Source organism: Panicum virgatum, chromosome 3N (genome assembly GCF_016808335.1).
Source record: "Panicum virgatum strain AP13 chromosome 3N, P.virgatum_v5, whole genome shotgun sequence".
NCBI classification, from domain to species: Eukaryota; Viridiplantae; Streptophyta; class Magnoliopsida; order Poales; family Poaceae; genus Panicum; species Panicum virgatum.
This window is the reverse complement of record NC_053147.1, coordinates 838,293-856,766: the sequence shown is the minus strand read 5'-3', so window position 1 is coordinate 856,766 and position 18,474 is coordinate 838,293. Positions and strand designations below refer to the sequence as shown.

The 18,474-nt window shown below is 44.0% G+C and overlaps 3 protein-coding genes and 1 non-coding gene across 6 annotated transcripts; 3 read left to right on the top strand and 1 right to left on the bottom strand.

The window, feature by feature from the left end:
• The first annotated feature begins 1,327 nt into the window (after nt 1-1,327).
• Nucleotides 1,328-4,815, top strand: LOC120663470 (histone-lysine N-methyltransferase, H3 lysine-9 specific SUVH3-like). The gene is made up of 3 exons (XM_039942292.1): nt 1,328-1,969; nt 2,305-3,712; nt 4,336-4,815. The coding sequence occupies exons 1-2, from the start codon at nt 1,328-1,330 to the stop codon at nt 3,661-3,663; spliced, it is 2,001 nt and encodes a 666-aa protein (XP_039798226.1). The 3' UTR covers nt 3,664-3,712; nt 4,336-4,815.
• A 498-nt stretch (nt 4,816-5,313) lies between these two features.
• Nucleotides 5,314-5,387, bottom strand: TRNAV-CAC. The gene has a single exon. It is a non-coding gene; the product is annotated as a tRNA-Val (tRNA).
• Nucleotides 5,388-6,362: 975 nt separating this feature from the next.
• On the top strand, nt 6,363-8,947 carry LOC120666703 (wall-associated receptor kinase 3-like). The gene is made up of 2 exons (XM_039946613.1): nt 6,363-6,369; nt 7,788-8,947. The coding sequence occupies exons 1-2, from the start codon at nt 6,363-6,365 to the stop codon at nt 8,945-8,947; spliced, it is 1,167 nt and encodes a 388-aa protein (XP_039802547.1).
• Nucleotides 8,948-13,712: 4,765 nt separating this feature from the next.
• LOC120663469 (UV radiation resistance-associated protein-like) lies at nt 13,713-17,494 on the top strand. Of its 3 annotated transcripts, XR_005670517.1 has the most exons (7): nt 13,717-14,172; nt 14,519-14,725; nt 15,010-15,190; nt 15,650-15,804; nt 16,013-16,243; nt 17,037-17,231; nt 17,290-17,494. XR_005670517.1 is itself a non-coding variant. In XM_039942291.1 (6 exons), exons 1-6 carry the CDS (start codon nt 13,924-13,926, stop codon nt 17,151-17,153), a joined length of 1,140 nt encoding a protein of 379 aa, XP_039798225.1. In that variant the 5' UTR covers nt 13,717-13,923; the 3' UTR covers nt 17,154-17,475. The 3 variants fall into 3 exon arrangements, 1 of the variants encoding a protein (XP_039798225.1); XR_005670518.1 differs by lacking the exon at nt 17,290-17,494 and having other exon boundaries at nt 13,713-14,172; nt 16,017-16,243; nt 17,037-17,183; XM_039942291.1 differs by having other exon boundaries at nt 17,037-17,475.
• Nucleotides 17,495-18,474: the final 980 nt, after the last annotated feature.

Here is an 18,474-nt window from a genome sequence, read left to right as displayed (position 1 = left end):
TTCTTGTACCCTCTGGAGTATCCAAACGGAGTACATGTGTTCTGCTGTAGCACGAGTTTTGTTATCCTTTTGCTGGCATACTATTGTTGGTGAAATTGATAGAAAGGCATGCCCAATGTACAATGTTCTGTTAGTACTTCTCTATGTTTTAACCTGGAGTGAAGCAGAGGCCAAAAAATGCTCCTACATGCGTTCTAAGGTGATGTGATGTTGGATTGAAATGATCATGAGCTGATGTGCAACAAGGCCTACAAATTTACCACTCTACTATCCTGGCTACGTCGACTACAGCGCTGATTCATCAGTTTAGCAACTACTATTTTACACTCTTTTTAGTTGTTTCCAGCAAATTCCAGAGTCCCGTATCTCGAGGTTTAACCAAGTCCAACGGTGGAGAGTGGATTCACTGTTTTGTTTGGTGAGAGCCAGTCAGCCAGAGATTAATGAGCGGTGACACGACTGCCTGCTGTCCCGTGTTCGTATATACGTGTTCGTATATCTTGAGAGAGGCGACCTGAACGAGGAGCAACTCCACCACTGTAGCAGCACAGCATCCGGCGCCTTTTTCTTCCGACCTTGTGAGCTCCGAAGACTCCGTGCACTGTTTGCTCCGACGACATCCCCAAGGTTACAACTCTCATCTCATCTTTCCTAGCTAATATGCTACTCTGAAAGTTTTAGTCTCAATGCCCAACTCTTGATTTTGCTAGTGTTCTTTTGGTGCGTGCAAGTGGTTGCTAACTTAAGATTTTGATTTGACTGAAAGAAGTGGCCCTCTTTTTTCTGGTTGTCTGGGCGATCTCCTCAATGTTGCAGAAATATATCATATTTCCCCCATCGTCTCTTTATTCATACTTGCATTTTATTTTATTAATGTCTAAAGGTGGAAGAAGTAGCTCGCTGAAGCATTTGTGCTTTGTGTGAATCCATCCACTTGAATCTGTAAGCATACTAGATACATATATCTAGTGTGACTTCTTTATGCTCAGCAAAGCATGTGGTGATCAATAGATATGCATTTTCTTCTAGATTTGTTTATTGTTGGACTTCAGAAGATATTATGCTCCTGTTATTTTCTTTTAAAAATTGTCGTTTGTCGTTGTTTTGCTCGTCATTTGTGTTATCTCTTATATTTTATTTTGTGTCTATCATTTCTATTTCTTGTTTCATATACATCCATCTCACTTGTTTAGTACACAATTTTGCATACACATCACACACGGTAATCACAGTTTGTTGGTTATTTTTATCACTGCTACCATCACAAATACAGACTGTTCAGTGACCTTTATTGACCATTGTTCGGTGCAACTACCAGGATTTCACCATGAATAACTCTCAAGATGAATCAGAAAATGACGATCAAGAGCAACCATTGGACATGAAGCCTTTGCGTTCATTAGCTCCAATGTTCCCGACTCCTCTGGGATATGATGTGACAACCCAGTCAACTGATCCAATGCTAGTTTTTGTCACGCCGTTCAGGCCGCGCGCCTCGCCAGAACAATCTGGAGCATCATTTGGTCAACCGTTACCAAAGTCACCAATTCCTATGAAGGCTACTCCAATCTCAGCAGCATTTCCCATTCCGCGAGATGAATATGAATCATCGGATGACTACAAGCCCTTTTCTGATAATAAAAAACCAACATCAACATCACGGAAGAAAACCAAGAGGACTCAGCAGGCTGGGTACTACGATGCAGCTAACATCAAGCGCAGGTCAACAAAGAGAAGCCTCAACATAGAACTCGCCTCCTGTCCATCCTCGTCAAGTGACCCAAATGAATCAGTTGAAGAAATCATGATGATGTTTGATTCACTTCGGCACCGTATACTGCAACTAGATGAAAAAGAGGACACAGGCAGGAGGGCTGACTTAAAAGCTGGTACTCTCATGATGCGGAATGGCCTGAGGATCAATAACCTGAAGACCATAGGACCTGTACCTGGTGTTGAAATTGGAGACATTTTAAAAAACTCGGCCGGGTGGGGAAAGACCGCCCCACCGGTATTATCTAAGAGAAGACTCGGCTTTCCCGACCGAGAAAATCTCCGAACCCTGGCCCCGCCCTGACACTGGGAGACGTAACCCCTGGGGACTACCTGCCTGGGCCATGTAAGGGTCCTCAGGCCGACCTGGGGCCGGCTCACAACCAGTGCTTTGGCACACAGGGCCAGCGAGGGGATTTTTTTAACCTCAGCCTGAAATTCGCTCCCACGGGGAGTCGAACCCAGGACCTGAGGAGTGCCGCTGGGTTCCTCTAACCATCTCAGGTAGAGGCCCTTTGGCAAATTGGAGACATTTTCTTCTTCAGGATTGAAATGTGCATTGTAGGTTTACATGCACCTGCAATGGCTGGCATTGATTACATTTCTGCTAAGCATGTTGGAAACAATGGTACTCTGGCTGTCAGCATCATCTCATCTGGTGGTTATGAGAATGATGACAATGACATGAACATTTTGGTGTACACAGGCCAGGGAGGCAATAGTCGGCACAAGGAGAAGCATGATCAGAAGCTTGAAAGAGGTAACCTCGCTCTCATGAACAGCATGAAAAATAAAAACCTGATCAGGGTTGTGCGCAGTGAACAAGACCCTTTCTTAAACTCGGGCAAAATTTACATCTATGATGGACTTTATCGGGTCGAAGATTCCTGGATGGACAAAGCAAAGAATGGCTTTAGTGTGTTCAAGTACAAGCTGAGAAGAGAGCCAGGACAGCCTGATGGAATTTCAGTTTGGAAGATGACCGAGAAGTGGAAAGCAAATCCTGCGACAAGAGACAAGGCTATACTACTGGATTTATCATCAAAAGTGGAGAACACACCTGTTTGCCTTGTCAATGATGTTGATGATGAGAAAGGGCCAAGCTACTTCAACTATGTAACTGGAGTGGAGTATTTGAGGCCACTTAGCAAGACAAAACCATTACAGAGCTGCAAGTGTCCTAGTGTGTGCTTGCCTGGCGATCCTAATTGTTCATGTTCACAGCTGAACGGCGGTGATCTTCCTTACACCTCCTCTGGATTGCTTGTGAAGCATATTCCAATGCTTTATGAGTGCTCTTCCAGATGTCAGTGTTCTCAGGATTGTCGAAACAGGGTCACACAGAAGGGTGTTTATCTGAACTTTGAGGTCTTTTGGACAGGGGATTGTGGATGGGGTGTCCGGTCTTGGGATCCCATTCGTGCTGGCACATTCATCTGTGAGTATGCTGGTAAAATCATTTATGAAACAAATATGAACATGGATGGAGAGGAAGATGAATATACCTTTTGCACATCATGGCCCATTGATAAGGCCTTAAGATGGAACCAAGGAGCAGAATTACTTGAAGATGCAAGTGCTAATGTCGCAACTGAGAGACTAGAGAAATTACCTATTGTCATAAGTGCAAAAAGTTCAGGCAATGTGGCTCGCTTTCTGAACCATAGCTGTTCTCCAAATCTCCTTTGGCAGCCTGTGCAGTACGACCATGGTGACAACAATTACCCACATATCATGTTTTTTGCAATGAAACATATTCCTCCAATGACTGAATTGACCTATGATTACGGAACAAGAGGAGCTCCTCCAGGCATTAAGGGAAAGTTTCCAAATGCTCCCAAACTCAAGCCATGCCTCTGTGGCTCTACCAATTGCCGAGGTTCCTTCTGATAAAACTGAAATACGTGCTGGGAATGCACGGACTAATATACTAAAGCAGGTAAAGAAATTTATTATTTCTGATCGCTGCGCTACAAATTATTCTTACAACTTACAATGTATTAGTATCGATCCATTCTGCTGAGCTCTTTACTATTCTGTACTATTTTTTATGATGATTATTTTCTTTTTAGCGAATTTATCAATCATCAATATAATCATTCTAAACTTGAATATATCTTGCCCCGGTGCTCAGTGGTTGCTGGTTAGTAGATCACAGTCTTGTTTACATATTGAATAAAGTCAAGTCTTATATGAGCAGCTGTTATTCTTGATGGCACTTTTTAGATTGTTTAATAATTCAGTTCTGTTCTTGGCCAACATTTGGACAATGCATGTCCATTTCAACCCCAACATCTTTTCTTTCTACCCCCAAGAAAAAGCACAAGGAAGAACAACTTTTTATCAGGACTGCCGGTCATTCCACACTTAAGGAATTAAGGATAAGGCAGTTGAGCATCGTATGTTTTGCTAAAATTTGGAAAAAATCGCTGACAACTAGAGTAACAATGCATTTCATTGCTCTTGCATTTGTCAATGTGTGAAATGTGGTAAAATATTACGGTAAATTTGGTAAGCTCAATCTAGCCATGGTTGCTTAATGCTTCTATCTTGTCTTTTCAGGTTGCAGTGTTCCTTTGGGCTTGTGTAAGCAGGGACGTGTCTTGTAAGGGATTTTGGTTTCTACTGCTACTGGCAACGGGGCAGACAGGTAGTAGGTTGAAATGCGTGTCAGGAGTCAGTGAGGCGCTTAGCTTTTGTGGCAGTGGGTATTTTGGGTAATGCATGACTGGAATGCTCTAGTTTAGCAAAAATGTGTTACCCCAGACTCTGTAATGCCAGTATGTGGTGTGGTGGCATGTACATCTTGCGCTACCGACTGTTTTAAGTACTGCAGTATAACAAAACGGTCACTAGATGGCTCACAAGCATGATAATGTTGTGGTAATTTGGTGTGTGTCTTGTGTAGTCAATTATCGGAAACCATTGATCATCTGTTGATTTGCTGCCCCTTTTCGCGGGAAATTTGGTTCAAGGTGCTGCAATGGATGGGTTGGGAGGATTTTGCCCCTTCAACTCATTTTGACAGCTTGGCAGATTGGTGGGTGTTCGCGAGGAAGGGCATTTCCAAAGAGGGACGCAGATGCTTTGATTCTTTACTTGTTCTAACTTGCTGGCTGCTTTGGAAGGAAAGAAATAACAGGATCTTTGATCGTCGGTGCAAACGATTGATGATGTTCTAGCAAGGGTAGCCGATGAAATATCGGCCTGGTCGATGGCTGGGTTCAGGCAGTTATTTTTGGTGTCAAGTGCTCTAGATAGACGTGCTGGTTGCGACAACACGACCATGTAATCATTTTTGTATGCTTGTTTTTGGGGGTTCTCTCCCCATCCCTGGTAAAAACTCTTGCTTTTCTCTTAATGAAATACGTGATCCGGCACGGTCATGAAAAATAATGTTGTGGTAAAATGTGAGCAAAGTTACATGGTTGCCAGAGTAATGTCGCTGCGCTTCTGCTATATCTTCTAGCATGGATAGACAGGGGAGAAAAAACCTCCCAAACAAAATACAGTGGGAAATTAAGGACGAAAAAACAATCATGTCTGAGCCCAGGTTCGAACTGGGGACCTTTAGTGTGTGAGACTAACGTGATGACCAACTACACCACCCAGACAATTCATTCGACTGATTGTCTGGTATTATATTAGTCTCTGTCTTTGCCACAGAGCACAAGTCCAAATGTATTTTGTTTTCCTGGAGATCATAATGTGGTTTGTTGGTCTTGGCGTAGCACAGCACCGGCATCCCCTGCAGGCCCTCAACAGCACAAAAGCTCAGCATGAATCTTCTTGGGTGTTGTCTTGAGACATAAGTTCCTTTACTTGTCTATGAGTTCATTTCCAATGGCACCCTTTACAATCATCTTCATGTTCAAGCTTTAGTATCACTATCATGGATAGATAGACTAAGGATTGCAGTTGAGACTGCCAGGGCTCTAGCATATCTTCACTCACTCGTTTCAATGACAATAATCCATAGGGATGTGAAGTCTCCCAATATACTTTTAGATGATAATTTGACTGTGAAGTTATCAGATTTCGGAGCTTCAAGGTACGTTCCAATTGATCAAACGGGAGTAGACACAACTGTACAAGGAACATTTGGGTACTTGCATCCTATGTACTATAGCACGGGGCACCTTACTGAGAAGAGTGATGTCTATAGTTTTGGTGTGATCCTTATAGAGTTGCTTACTAGAAAAAAGCCTGTTTCATATAGATCCCCTCACGGTTATAGTCTCGTAAATCATTTTGGTGCTCTATTGTCAGAAGGTAACTTAGCTCACATATTGGATCCACAAATTGTCAAAGAAGGAGGCGGAGAAGTTGTCGATGTGGCTCTATTGGCAGCAATATGTGTGAAGTTCATAAGTGAGGACCGGCCGACCATGAGACAAGTGGAATTGACACTTGAAAGCATTTATGAAGCAAAGGAGTATGCCTCGAGTGATATGACATACGAATCTGAGGAGAACTATGCTTAAGTGAATGACATCTCTATTGGAGGGACAATTGTGGGTGCTACAAACTAGGATTGATTTCTAGAGCTCAGAGTAAGAATAATTAATTGATATGTAAACGAAGGTAACATGACGGGTATATACAATTGTCGATAATCGTGACGGTGTTATATATGCAGGAGACCATGAATGTTTTCAAGGTCTTGTATCATCATCTCAATGTGAGCACCTAGAATTTGATAAAATTTCCCTTATTGAAAAAGAAAAAATCTAGACACGTACTCCCTGTGAGGCATTTGTAGCCTATTGAGTATACCTTTGCACTTTATAATTGTAAATTCAATTTTAAGTCTCGGACATGATCAATCTAGACAGTTGAGTTTGCCTTTTCAGGGTTCGCAGACAACTATTCCCCTTTCCAATGGTTATTGTTCCAGGGCTTATCCTTTCTTCCACCCGAAAGCGACATTGTGGGCTTCTTCTGAAGTTATTATTGTCACATGACATCCCAAACTAATAAAAGTCAGACCATGCTAGCTTCCTATAGCTTTTGCATTATTTCAACACAATAATGTTGATTGATGATAAAGGTGTTTGTTTGTTCTTTTTGCATCTTGTATCGCTCTAACATTCGAATCTAGACATAAGCGTCAGCAATATAATGAGTGGTCCAAATGTTGTTCCCTTGGCTTTGGATGGTCTGACTTGATTGAAAGCATGACTAATTGTTTTGCACATTGCGGAGTTTGTATCAATTTCACCTGTGATGATTAAATATATATCTTATTATTTGTCTTAGACTACAATAAGACGTGTTTGTTTGGATAGTAATAAGTAATGAAAGAGTTAAAACACAGAGGTAGTTGTATGCCTCTAATCGAGCCTTTTTTTCATTTTGCTTCTAGCCAGCCTAGCTTTGTTTCTTCGTGCTTAGCTTTACGTCATGTCTCCATCACAATGGGCTTTCATTTCTGAACCTATTTTCTGCCACCACGGGCAACAACACTGTTGATGACTCGTGACTGCTGATCATAACTTCATCTCGAAAGTCAGACATGTCAGCTTCCACCTTTTGCAATTTAATGTGACCCTGACTGGTGCGAAAAAGAAACCTATTGTTCTTTTTTGTGCGAAAAAGAAACTTATTGTTCTTTTGTGCGAAAGAAACCTATTGTTCTTTTCTGAAAGGTCTTTAAAACCACAGGGATGGATCTGCTCAAATTATTGATATTCTGGATTATACTCGTGCCCTCGGGATCTTGGCAGCACGGCTTGCCACAAATCTACCTGGCAAGTTTTTATGCCTATGCCCTAAGGGAACCTCTGGTGACCCATACACTCGAAATGGCTGTGTTGCACCGCATGATCTCGATACAGGTAACAATTACTTAACCCACACAAGCAACCATATGGATTGAAAAATTTTATTATGTAGGTCTCTCAATAACCCACCTATGAGAAACAACATTTCTTCCGAATCCTTTCCAAAAAATCTTATATTCTAAATGAATATTTTATAATTCAAATTTTGACGATTTAGTGTGCGTCTCTCAGGGCTGATCATTGGACTAGGAGCTGGAAGTGGCGAGATGCTTCTGGTTCTAGTTATAGGCAGCATATTTGTAATACGTATAATCCAAAGACGACGGAAGAAAAGGATGAGACTATTGTTTTTCAAGGGAAACCGAGGGCAACTGCTACAACAACTAATGTGCCAAAGGGCAGATATAGCAGAAAGAATGATCCTTCCTTTAGAAGAACTAGAGAAAGCCACCAACAACTTTGACAAAGCTCGTGAGCTTGGCGGTGGAGGGCACGGCACAGTGTACAAGGGTATTTTATCAAGTCTACATGTGGTGGCAATTAAGAAGTCAAAGATAGTGATACAAAGAGAAATTGATGAGTTCATCAACGAGGTTGCTATTCTTTCTCAAATAAACCACATAAATATTGTGAAGCTTCTTGGGTGTTGCCTTGAGACAGAAGTTCCTTTACTTGTTTATGAGTTTATTTCCAACGGCACTCTTCACAATCATCTTCACATGAAAGCTTCGTTATCACTATCATGGAAAGATAGACTGAGTATTGCGGTTGAAATATCCAAGGCTCTATCATATCTTCATTCACTCGCTTCAACACCAATAATTCATAGAGATGTGAAGTCTCCTAATATACTTCTTGATGATAATTTGACGGTAAAGTTGTCAGACTTTGGAGCTTCAAGGTATGTTCCAATTGATCAGACTGGGATGGATACTATAGTCCAAGGAACATTCGGATACTTGGACCCTATGTACCACAGCACGGGGCATCTTACCGAGAAAAGTGATGTCTATAGTTTTGGCGTGATCCTGATAGAGCTGCTTACCAGAAAGAAGCCTGTTTCATATAGGTCCCCTCAGGGGCATAGTCTTGTGTACCATTTCGTGACTCTACTGTCTAAAGGCAATTTAGCTCGCATATTGGATCCACAAGTGTCGAAGGAGGGAGGTGGCGAAGTTGTTGACATTGCTTTGTTAGCAAAGATGTGCGTGAAGGCCATAAGCAAGGAGCGGCTGACAATGAGACAGGCGGAGATCATGCTTGAAAGCATTCATGCGGCAAAGGAGTGTGCTTCTAGTGATGATATGACGGATGAATCGGAGGACAGTTACATCTCAAGGAATGACCTGTCTGTTGGAGGGAAAAGCGAGGATGTTGCAAGCCATCAATGATTAACAGGAAGAATGTATAACTGGTGTGTGAAATGAAGCAATTGGTGCTTCCTCTCAGATCACTTGAGGCAGCTGCAGCCATCCGATCCAGTTAAGCTGTCATTGAGCTCACACCGATACATATTTGTTGCTTAATAATCTACCTTCTTAGATTAGTCTCAGTGGGAAGTGTCATCGCACAGTTGCCAAGAGTGCTACATCAGCTTGACACTGGAATGACATAGTCACTCTCAGTGCACAGTATCATGTCATATTTTTATAGACAACTTATAGCATTAAATAGTGCAATGGTTGTGTGATCGAATGTGGTAGGACTTAACCCCGTGTCATGGCTTGGCAACCGCATCACGAGCGGGTCATGATGATGACACAGGTCATTTCTCTCTACTCTTAACTTTGTAGCTAAATCAGCAATTTTGCTGATGTGTTATAGTCTTTACTTCATGGTACTCTTATGATACTAGTAGTGAGACTAGCCTTATGCAGTTGCATTGGTATCTGACCCAATAATTTGCAATTTTCAGAAGAAGAAAAAAAGGCCTAACTTGACAACGAAGCAGGTGATGACATGAGCATGGCGAGATGATGGCATCTATATCTGGGCGCCGATCGAAGAGTGATGAGGCGGCAGGGCGGCGGCGAGGAAGCACGTGCCCGGACAAAAGCATCGTCTCGAAATCTATCTCGCTCGTGTCGCGCTCCGTGGACGGTGGACACTCGACTCTGTAGAGAGGCGGGTCGGCTACTGTAGCAGGCAGTCCCAGGGACTGGTCCGTCAGCGGAGCTGAGATCGATCTCCATCCATATTCGATTTCCAATGGCGTTGAAACCACAAGCAAGAGAGAGCAAGCAATTCATGGGGATTCTGGCTGTCGGTACGAACTCCGACCGAGGCGAGACCCCGGCCGCCCCTAACGGGGACTGCCTCGCTCGCTCCGATCCGATCCTCTGCGACGGGCGCCGCCGCTACTTTTGACTGCCGCTCTAGCAGCATGAGCATCAGGTTTTACCACCACCGCAGTGTCATTGGCATGGTTCATTAGTCAGGCTTTGTTTTGAATTTGGACTTTCTTCTCCATTTGGGAGGAATAGGATAGATCGATCGCTTGCCTTTTCTATTTGGGGCGCATTTAGTTTCCAAAAATTTTCACCTCGAAATTTGTGACTTTCCCTTTGAATATATGCATGGAGCACTAAATGTAATTAAATAACAAAACTAATTACACAGTTTGGATGTGCACGACGAGACGAATCTTTTGAGCCTAATTAATGTATGATTAGCCATAAGTGCTACAGTAACCCATATGTGCTAATGATGCGGTCAAAGGCCTCAAAAGATTCGTCTCGCGGTTTCCAAGTGAGTTCTGAAATTAGTTTTTTAATTAGTGTCTGAAAAGCCCTCCCGACATCTGGTCAAACCGTTGACGTGACACCCAAAATTTTTTTGTTTGGGAACTAAATGGCCCCTTGGTACGGTAGTAGGATCGTCAACGTCAACCCATGCATTGTTTTTTTTCATTTCGTTTGATGATGATGGCTGGCAGTCAGGCAAGCCAAGGATCCAAAATAAGCCCTTGTTTAGTTGCATAATTCAAAATTCCAAAAAAAATTCGGTATCTACATGAAGACTTAAATCTAGACGATATAAAAAACGCATTGGCAACGGCAAGGACGGGGAGCCATGGCGGCGCCGGCGAGGTGGAGGAGGAGGAGGGTAGCGTGCCGTGACCATGGGCGGATTCCATGTGGACAGCGGCGGCGGTCATGAGCATCCTTTGGTCTGGTCTGGTGCCTGCAGGTCAGGATTGGGAGAGCGGAGGGAGATGAGCAGAGCAGGCGAGTGGGATGGCATTAATCTAGATGGCCATTTTCAAATGGCCTGGGTCAAATGAGCCGCACTAGGTACGACACAAAAAAAATCCTATTCTAATCCAGTCCAGTCCACGATCTATAGGGTCAGGGTCCACCAGACACAATACATAGGGTAGTGCCTGTGCCTGGACTCCAACTCATAGTGCCGGCCCTGACCCGACACGACTAATTTTGTTCGTAGCACAATTTGATCCATTAATGACGCATAGTTCACCACTCAACCCTAAATTCCTACCTATGTGGCCATCTCTCCCTCACTCTCCCAATCTTATCCTTTTACTCCCCGTGACTCGTGCTCTCATTCTCCCAATCTCCCATCTCTCTCCTGATGCCCCTTCTCTTCCCTGTGGCGGCAGAGATGCTAACGAGCGCGGCGGCCGGTGGCGCGGCGAGCGCGGCGGAGGCCCAGCCGACGAGCGCGGCGAGCGCAGCGAAGGCCCGGCCGGCGAGCCCGGCGGCGGGTGGCGTCGCGAGCGCGCTGGAGGCCTGCGAGCGCGGCGGAGGCTCCGCCGGCGAGCGCGACGGCAGATGGCGCCGCGAGCGCGGTGGAGGCCCGAGGCCGGCGAGCGCGCGGAAGGCTGGCAGCCGGCGACCGCAACGGAGGCCTGTGTGCGCGCTACGGAGGTCGGCGGCAAGTGCCCGGAAGTCGGTGGCCGGCGATCGGGATGGGTCTGGGTCGGCACTAACCCTATGGGTTAGCCGTGCCAATGGGCCGGCACGACACGATTAATCCTTAGTCGTGTCGTGTCTGGATCCGCGGCGGCCGGCACGACACGACACGACTAACTGATCGTGCCGAATAGTGTCGTGCCTGATTCGTGCCGTGTCCGATAGGGTTAGGGTCGGGTCGGGCTGTGTCGGCCCATTTGGCCATCTATAGATGGCAATTGGCAACAGGGGTGCGCTGCGCCGTGGTTTATATGGGGGTAGGTGGTGGGTTGAAGAAGTCAGGGCACGGCAGCAGTGCCAGCCACGTCAGCACAGCGCGCTGCTGGTCCCACGCTGACAGTGAGGCGGGTAACTTGAGCTTCAGCTTCTCTCCTAACTCGTAAATTTGTAACGAAAAGACGAGCACCACTACACCAAAAGAGATTGAAGCAGATGCTTGAAATGAGGAGTGATGGATGCGTGCTTTGTTATGGCGGGCAGCACCGACCAAGCCGGCCACACAAGAGATGGATTATGTGCTGCGTCGTGTCATTAACCGCTTGCTCGTTTTAGCATGCCAGTTCTTCGATTCATTAGCCACGCAAACACAGCGATGGTCAAAGAGTCACTCCAGTGTGAAAAGTACTTGTACACAACAAATCTAATGGTATTTTTTAAAACGAAGTAGTTTCCATTCTCCGTGGAAATCTAATGCTACTTATGCGTATATGATTCGTTTGATCCACGAACTAAATTTTAAGCCAAAAGTTTATCCATTAGGTGATACAAACAGGAAATGTGGATTAAAATTTAGTTCAATCTCAACTAATGTTTAGTCTATGAGTTTTTAAAATCCACCTAATTTGGATTTAACCAACCCGCAAACTGCGAAAAGATCAAACTACGTCTTGTGTATGTACCAAGGCACAACAACCTTATAATCAAAAAGTTTTAAAAAAAGATTTCTATATTTCTACTCCCTCCGTCCCAAAATAAATACAATTCTAGAGTTCAAAATTTGTTCCACAAAAAATGTTAACTTTGACCCACCTACCACAAAAGACAAACCAATTTCCAAAAAATTCTCATAAAAGACAACTAACATCTCATTCCCTCACCACAAAAGACAAAGGGTATTTTAGTAATTTTAAACCTAACATTGATTTGCGTGTTTGATCCTAGAATTGCATTTATTTTGGAACGGAGGGAGTATATGTGTCCCACCTAAAATTTAGTCAATGGATCCAAATGGAAACTAAACCTTAGTTACCTAATATTTATCACCTAAAGTTTAGTCCGAAGTTACATTTAGTTGCAGACGATCCAAACTGAAAAAGGAGCTTCTTAAATCAGTTAAATCAAATATTTAATCAACTTTAATTTAGCTGCCACTAGTAGTAAGTAACTATACATGCATGATTCTCTTATCGTGGTCAAACACGTCAGCTACTGGCTTGGTATATTGATTGATCCCGCCCTTCGCTTTGAGCTTTACGTTTCCCCTCACTTTGCGGTGTGTGCGTGTGTGAAAGTGGTTTGGTACGAACCGACACTCTAGGCCAGGGTCACTGCTGCTGCTTGACCAGGTCAGAGAGAGTACGTACGCACTGGCTTTTCCGTTGACTTGTACTAGTAGTTACTAATGGCTGCCATCGTCAAACCCAAGGGGCTTGATCACTCATCATCAAATCCTTGTGGACTGCGGACGGGCCTTTGGCCCAGTGGCAAGCTCCCGTCGTGGGAGGCAGCCGGCGGGGGTTCGAACCCCCGCACCGCACCTGCGGGGATTTTCCCGGTTTTCCTTCAGGAGAGCCTCACGTGCTTATGGATCACAATGAGATGACGTGCCCGTCACTTTGCACTCAGCAGGCGTGTGTGTATATAGGCTGTAGTTCTAGTTAGATAGGGAGTGTGTGTGGTGTGTGGTGTGAGTTCAGATACTACAGTTTGTGTACCTAGGACGAGACTTTCAAAAAAAATCCTTTTGGACTTAAATGCATGCACCTTTTTTTGTTCTTTCTCTCTCTCTTCATTTTCATTGACTTAGCATGCTTTGCTTGTTGAGTACTCCGTATTGCTTTTCTTCATTTTCAACAGGGTCATTTTCTCTCGACGTGTCACCGATGCAAAAAATCTTTTTGGCCCAACCCAACCTACTAGTAGGCAAACTCTCGGGCCCAAAATAGATAATGGGCCATGGGCCTTCTACCTATATGAGATTGGAACCCAAATCGCCTCCCCACACCAACGACGACACCTTTTTTTCTTTTTCCAGAAACAAAAAGGCAGTCGCCGGAGAAGGGGCACGCCGGCGAAGCATCTCCGGCTCCCCCACCCGACGACGACGGCCGACGCCTCCCACCAACCCCTACCACAACACCACGAGCCCCCACCGCCCGCCCATGCTGTGCTCGCTCCTCCGCCCGAACCCCCACCCGCGGACATGAAACCCCGCGATGGAGGATCCGGGCCCGTCGTCCGCCGCCCCTGAGCCTCCCCCGCCCTCGCCCTCGCCCCCACCGGAGGAAGGGGACGGCTGGGTGATCCTTCCGCCCAGCGAGGTTGAGGGCATCGACGATCCCAAAGTGATCCACTGGGAGGACCTGCAGCAGGAGCTCGCCCGCCTCTGGAGCCTCTCCGCCGCGCTCCAATCCGTCAGGGACCGCAAGGCGCAACTCGCCGCCCGACTCGAGTCCGCATTAGAGGTAATAATCACTGAGGTTGGGAGTCGATCCCCTCCTTGCGCGATTCCTAGTGGAACTGTCGGATCCTCTGCGCTCTACCATTTGATTCTCCAATGGGTGGGTGCTCGGATCTTGGTGCTTTCCTTTTCAGCCCGGAATTATTCCTGGGAAAGGTTGGATTCGTCTCCATACCTTTGGTTGTGCTTGGAATGTCAAAACGACGGAAACCCACCTTCCCAATTCTTCCCTATGCAGCGTGTCCTGAAAGGCTGAAACTAATTGAATAGCACCCATGGAGTAATTCCCGTGCTTGATTTTGGAACCCAAGAATACAACAGATTTGTTACATCATTGTGCTTGTGGGCAGGCTAGACGGGCGTTTCTCCAGCAGGAAAATGAGTTGGCTGAAATGAGGCAGAGACTGCAAGAGCATACTCATCATCTGGGGGGTTTGAAGGTGCGCACAAACAAATCGTCAGATGATGTTGAGGGTAAAAGGCAACAGCTTTGCGTCAAAATTAGAACATTGTCTGTGTCAAGCAAAACTCTCGGCACGGCACGCAATAAGCTTGAGGTATTCCATGTCTACATTTCTTTTTCCTCTTCAACTCTAATAGCACTGCCAGTACAAACACCGAAACGCTACAGAATATGTACCGCAGCAAGTAGTTTCCTTCAGAAAATTTTGAGTGCAAACAAAAGGTGATTTTGTAAGTAATAATCATTTTGATAAAATATTTCGTCTAAACTTGTGTAATATGCATTCGCCCCTTACATGTGTTGCTTCTTGCTTGTTGCATTTGACAAGGCTGATCTCTTCCATAAATCTCGCCTGAATATTTTGTTTTATGGTTATAGGAAGCCAATAAATTGCTGTCGGCCGAAAATGGTCATGGGCGCCTTAAAAATATGGAACAGAAGTTACGGAAAAGACAGCAATATATGGTAACACAAGTTGCCCAGATATATCCTGTGAGGCCTTTGGATGAACAATCTCCAGGTCACAAGCCTGGAATTTCCACTAGCATCATCAAAACAAGTATGTCTTTTTCTGTGTTGCATCTTTCATGGGTTTTCACTTCTGTGTTCATGCTATACAATTCTATGGGTAACCTCTTTTTTTTCGAAAAAGGTGATAGCCAAATAATAACTGTAGTTATGGGCTTATCAGGACATGATTTACAGTTGCTAACAAAAAAAGTCATGAAGTGTCTATTGTAAAAATTATGAACACTCACAGTGTTGTACGAAGCGTACCTTTGTGTCTTGCAGCGATTTCCTAGTTGCAAGAATTGATTCTTTTTTTGTGGCAGAGCTATTATTCTATTTCACTGGATTGCATGAAAATTTTCTAAGATATAGGAAGAGGTATACAAAAAACATGAAACCTTAATTATTTTGTCAGACTTAGTGGATAGAGAACTACTTATCTGTCCTAAGACTCTTTATTCTTAAATTGTGTCTTTCCAAAACTTAAATGCTACAGAAAATTTTTCAGGCACTGCTGGATCAATTTTGCCAAATGGCTCTCAGAAAAGACCACTGGCCATATTGGGTCTACAATTATTGAAGCCTACTGCCAAAAAGACCGGCTACTTCAGTGACAAGACTGATTTTCAGAAATCTTCTACTGTTCTGGGATATGCTGCACATGTATGTATAGTCTAGTTTGATTGATTATTATCAAATGGAAATTAAATTCACCATTCATTTGTTATTTTTAATTTCTTTGCTAGAGCATTTTGAAATATTATCAGTTTATAAGTTCACTCTGTTCTAGAAAAGAGGACATGTTACTGAACATTGTTCTCCAGTTTGTACTATTTTATAGATCTGACTGTTTATTTGTTATTAATCATAGGCAGTCTCCCTCATTGCATCATATCTCAGTGTTCCTCTTCGCTATCCACTGCAATTTGGAGGTTCACAGTCATATGTACTTGATCATGCGCCTGCAGTAGAGCCATCATCTATAACTTCAGTTGTGAGTTCTGCACATCCGAGCACAAGCATGAAGACGATGGAATTCCCTCTGTTTTTTTATGGCCAGGAGACAACAAGATCGGCATATGCAGTATTCTTATTAAACAAGGTCGGTCCCCCCCCCCCCCCGCCCCTCATACAAATAACTCTTATTCTTTAATACTGTTCTTCATCATAGAACTCCGATGAAGTGGAGGTAACTAAGGAAGAATATGCATGTTTTTCTCTTGCTGCCTTTTGGCAAATCTATAATACTTCTTGCTAAGTCACTGGAAACTAGAAACTTTGAAATGCCTGATTATATTTGCTGACGCCCTGCTTCTACTTGTACTGGATTGTTTCCTTATCCACAAAGAGAATAGATGTGTTTTTATATTTGAGTTGGAGAATGAGTAGAAATAGTTCAGACTAGAGTGAACTGATGAAGTGAATTAGATAAATCATTGTGGGAGTACCGATATTGGCAGCTCATGAAATTTTTTGCATGGTTTTCGACATCAAATGGGGCTGCGAGTCACAAATGACCCAAAAGCAAATAGCTATGCTTTAATACCTGAAATTGTTATCAACAGGCATCTGTGCACTTTCTCTAGAACAAACCATGGTGCATCGGATCTCTAGGATTTCTCTTTTGTTTCTCTTTTGTATGGCTCTGTGCTTCTGAGGCAGAGGCTGGGATTCTTTTCAAGTTCTGATGTATCATCTTGAATTCTTGATGTAACATTGCTTGAAATCAATAAAATTCCCTTGTTGAAAAGAAAGAAATTTCTCTTTTGTTCTCATTGGAAATTTTCCATTTGGTTGATTCTGTAACAATCTGATTATTAAATCTGCAGGTGTTCTTTTGGTTTTGATTCTTTTATATATGCATATGTTAATCTCAGGCTTATTTTTCCTGGCAGGATATTGAACAACTTTTGAATTACATTGGCGCTGAAAGTCTTGGCCCGAGACATGTATTAGCTAACCTCAACCAGCTGACAACGATCATCCAGTCGCAACAATACATTTCTAGTTGATGGATTCCCCTTTTTTTTTTGGGAGTTCTCAGTGCGATAGGTGCAGATATGGGTTGATGCCATTTTTTACAGGCACCATTCTTTTCTCATGACACAGAAGGCTTCATGTTTCTGCTGATATGTTCATGTAAACAAGTAAATGAACTTGCTGGTGTAGAATGTAATCGCTGCCAGGTATATAGGGAAGATGTGGATAATAGATGAGATGCTAGCTATCAGGTCAAGCTGCTTCTTCCTGCGAGAATTGATCCGTAGTAGTGTGTTTCCCCCTTAGCGATGGCATTTTGTTGCCGTTCCTATATAAACTATGCCCTTCTCGGTACACGTTTCTGTTGTCTTCATCTGTGGGGTTCCTGTTAACTGCACGTTTTGTTGGAGCACTTCTGAGGCATGGTGAACAAAGGCTTGTGCGATGGGGGAGGAAACATTGGAGAATGTTGCTATCAAGGCTAAGTAGAGAGAAATCTGGAAGTCAAGTCATCCACATGAGAAGAGAGCTTCTGATGGTATTTGCATGATACTCTGTTCTGTTGTTTGTGCAAGTACTTGTAGATGTATTGAGGCCAACGTAATTATAGAAAGAGAAGCTTGTCAATGTAATCTGGGAGAAGGTCGAGCTGCAAGAACTTCAGCATCAATACTGAAGCCAAGAACCAGAATCAGTGCGTCCAGTGGAACTTGTGAGCTCATTCTGGCAACCTATCATGAGCAGGTCTGACTCTGAATCTGATCTTGCTGAGAGTTCTCCTGATGCAATCATGTCTTATGTTATGCTGATAAAGGATGAGTTGAACCCAGCGGTAAACCAGGGAAATGCGATCACCTCAGCTCAAATGAAGATGGCGGAGCTGGAAGCTATCAAGAAGATAATAGTAACATGGAGAGTACGATGGATGTGCAGAGAGCAGCATTCTGAAAGTGAAACTTGAGAAGATGTTGATGGACTTGCAAGCCGCCGGTGCATCTCAGAAACTAGAGACGCGTTTGGCCGTCAGTTCCCACCCATTTCGTTGTTCAAATCCAGAGAGCTAGAGTAGCCACATATTCCTGACTCAGCGCAGCAGCATCTGCTCTGCTCTCCTCCCACGGAGGAATCTAGGTTTTTTGCAAGGTCGACGGACTGCTCGTTCATCCTTCATCTGGAGTCAGGACAGCTAGAATCACATTGGGCGGCCGGCACTATACTAATCCGCATCAATCACAATATGGAGAAGGTGAGATCAGCGAAAAAGATGCTCGCGTGTGGCGTGTCATGGTTGTCACTTAGACAGTGATGCCAATTGCCAAGCAGAGTGGAGCAATCTATAAATCTATAAAATTG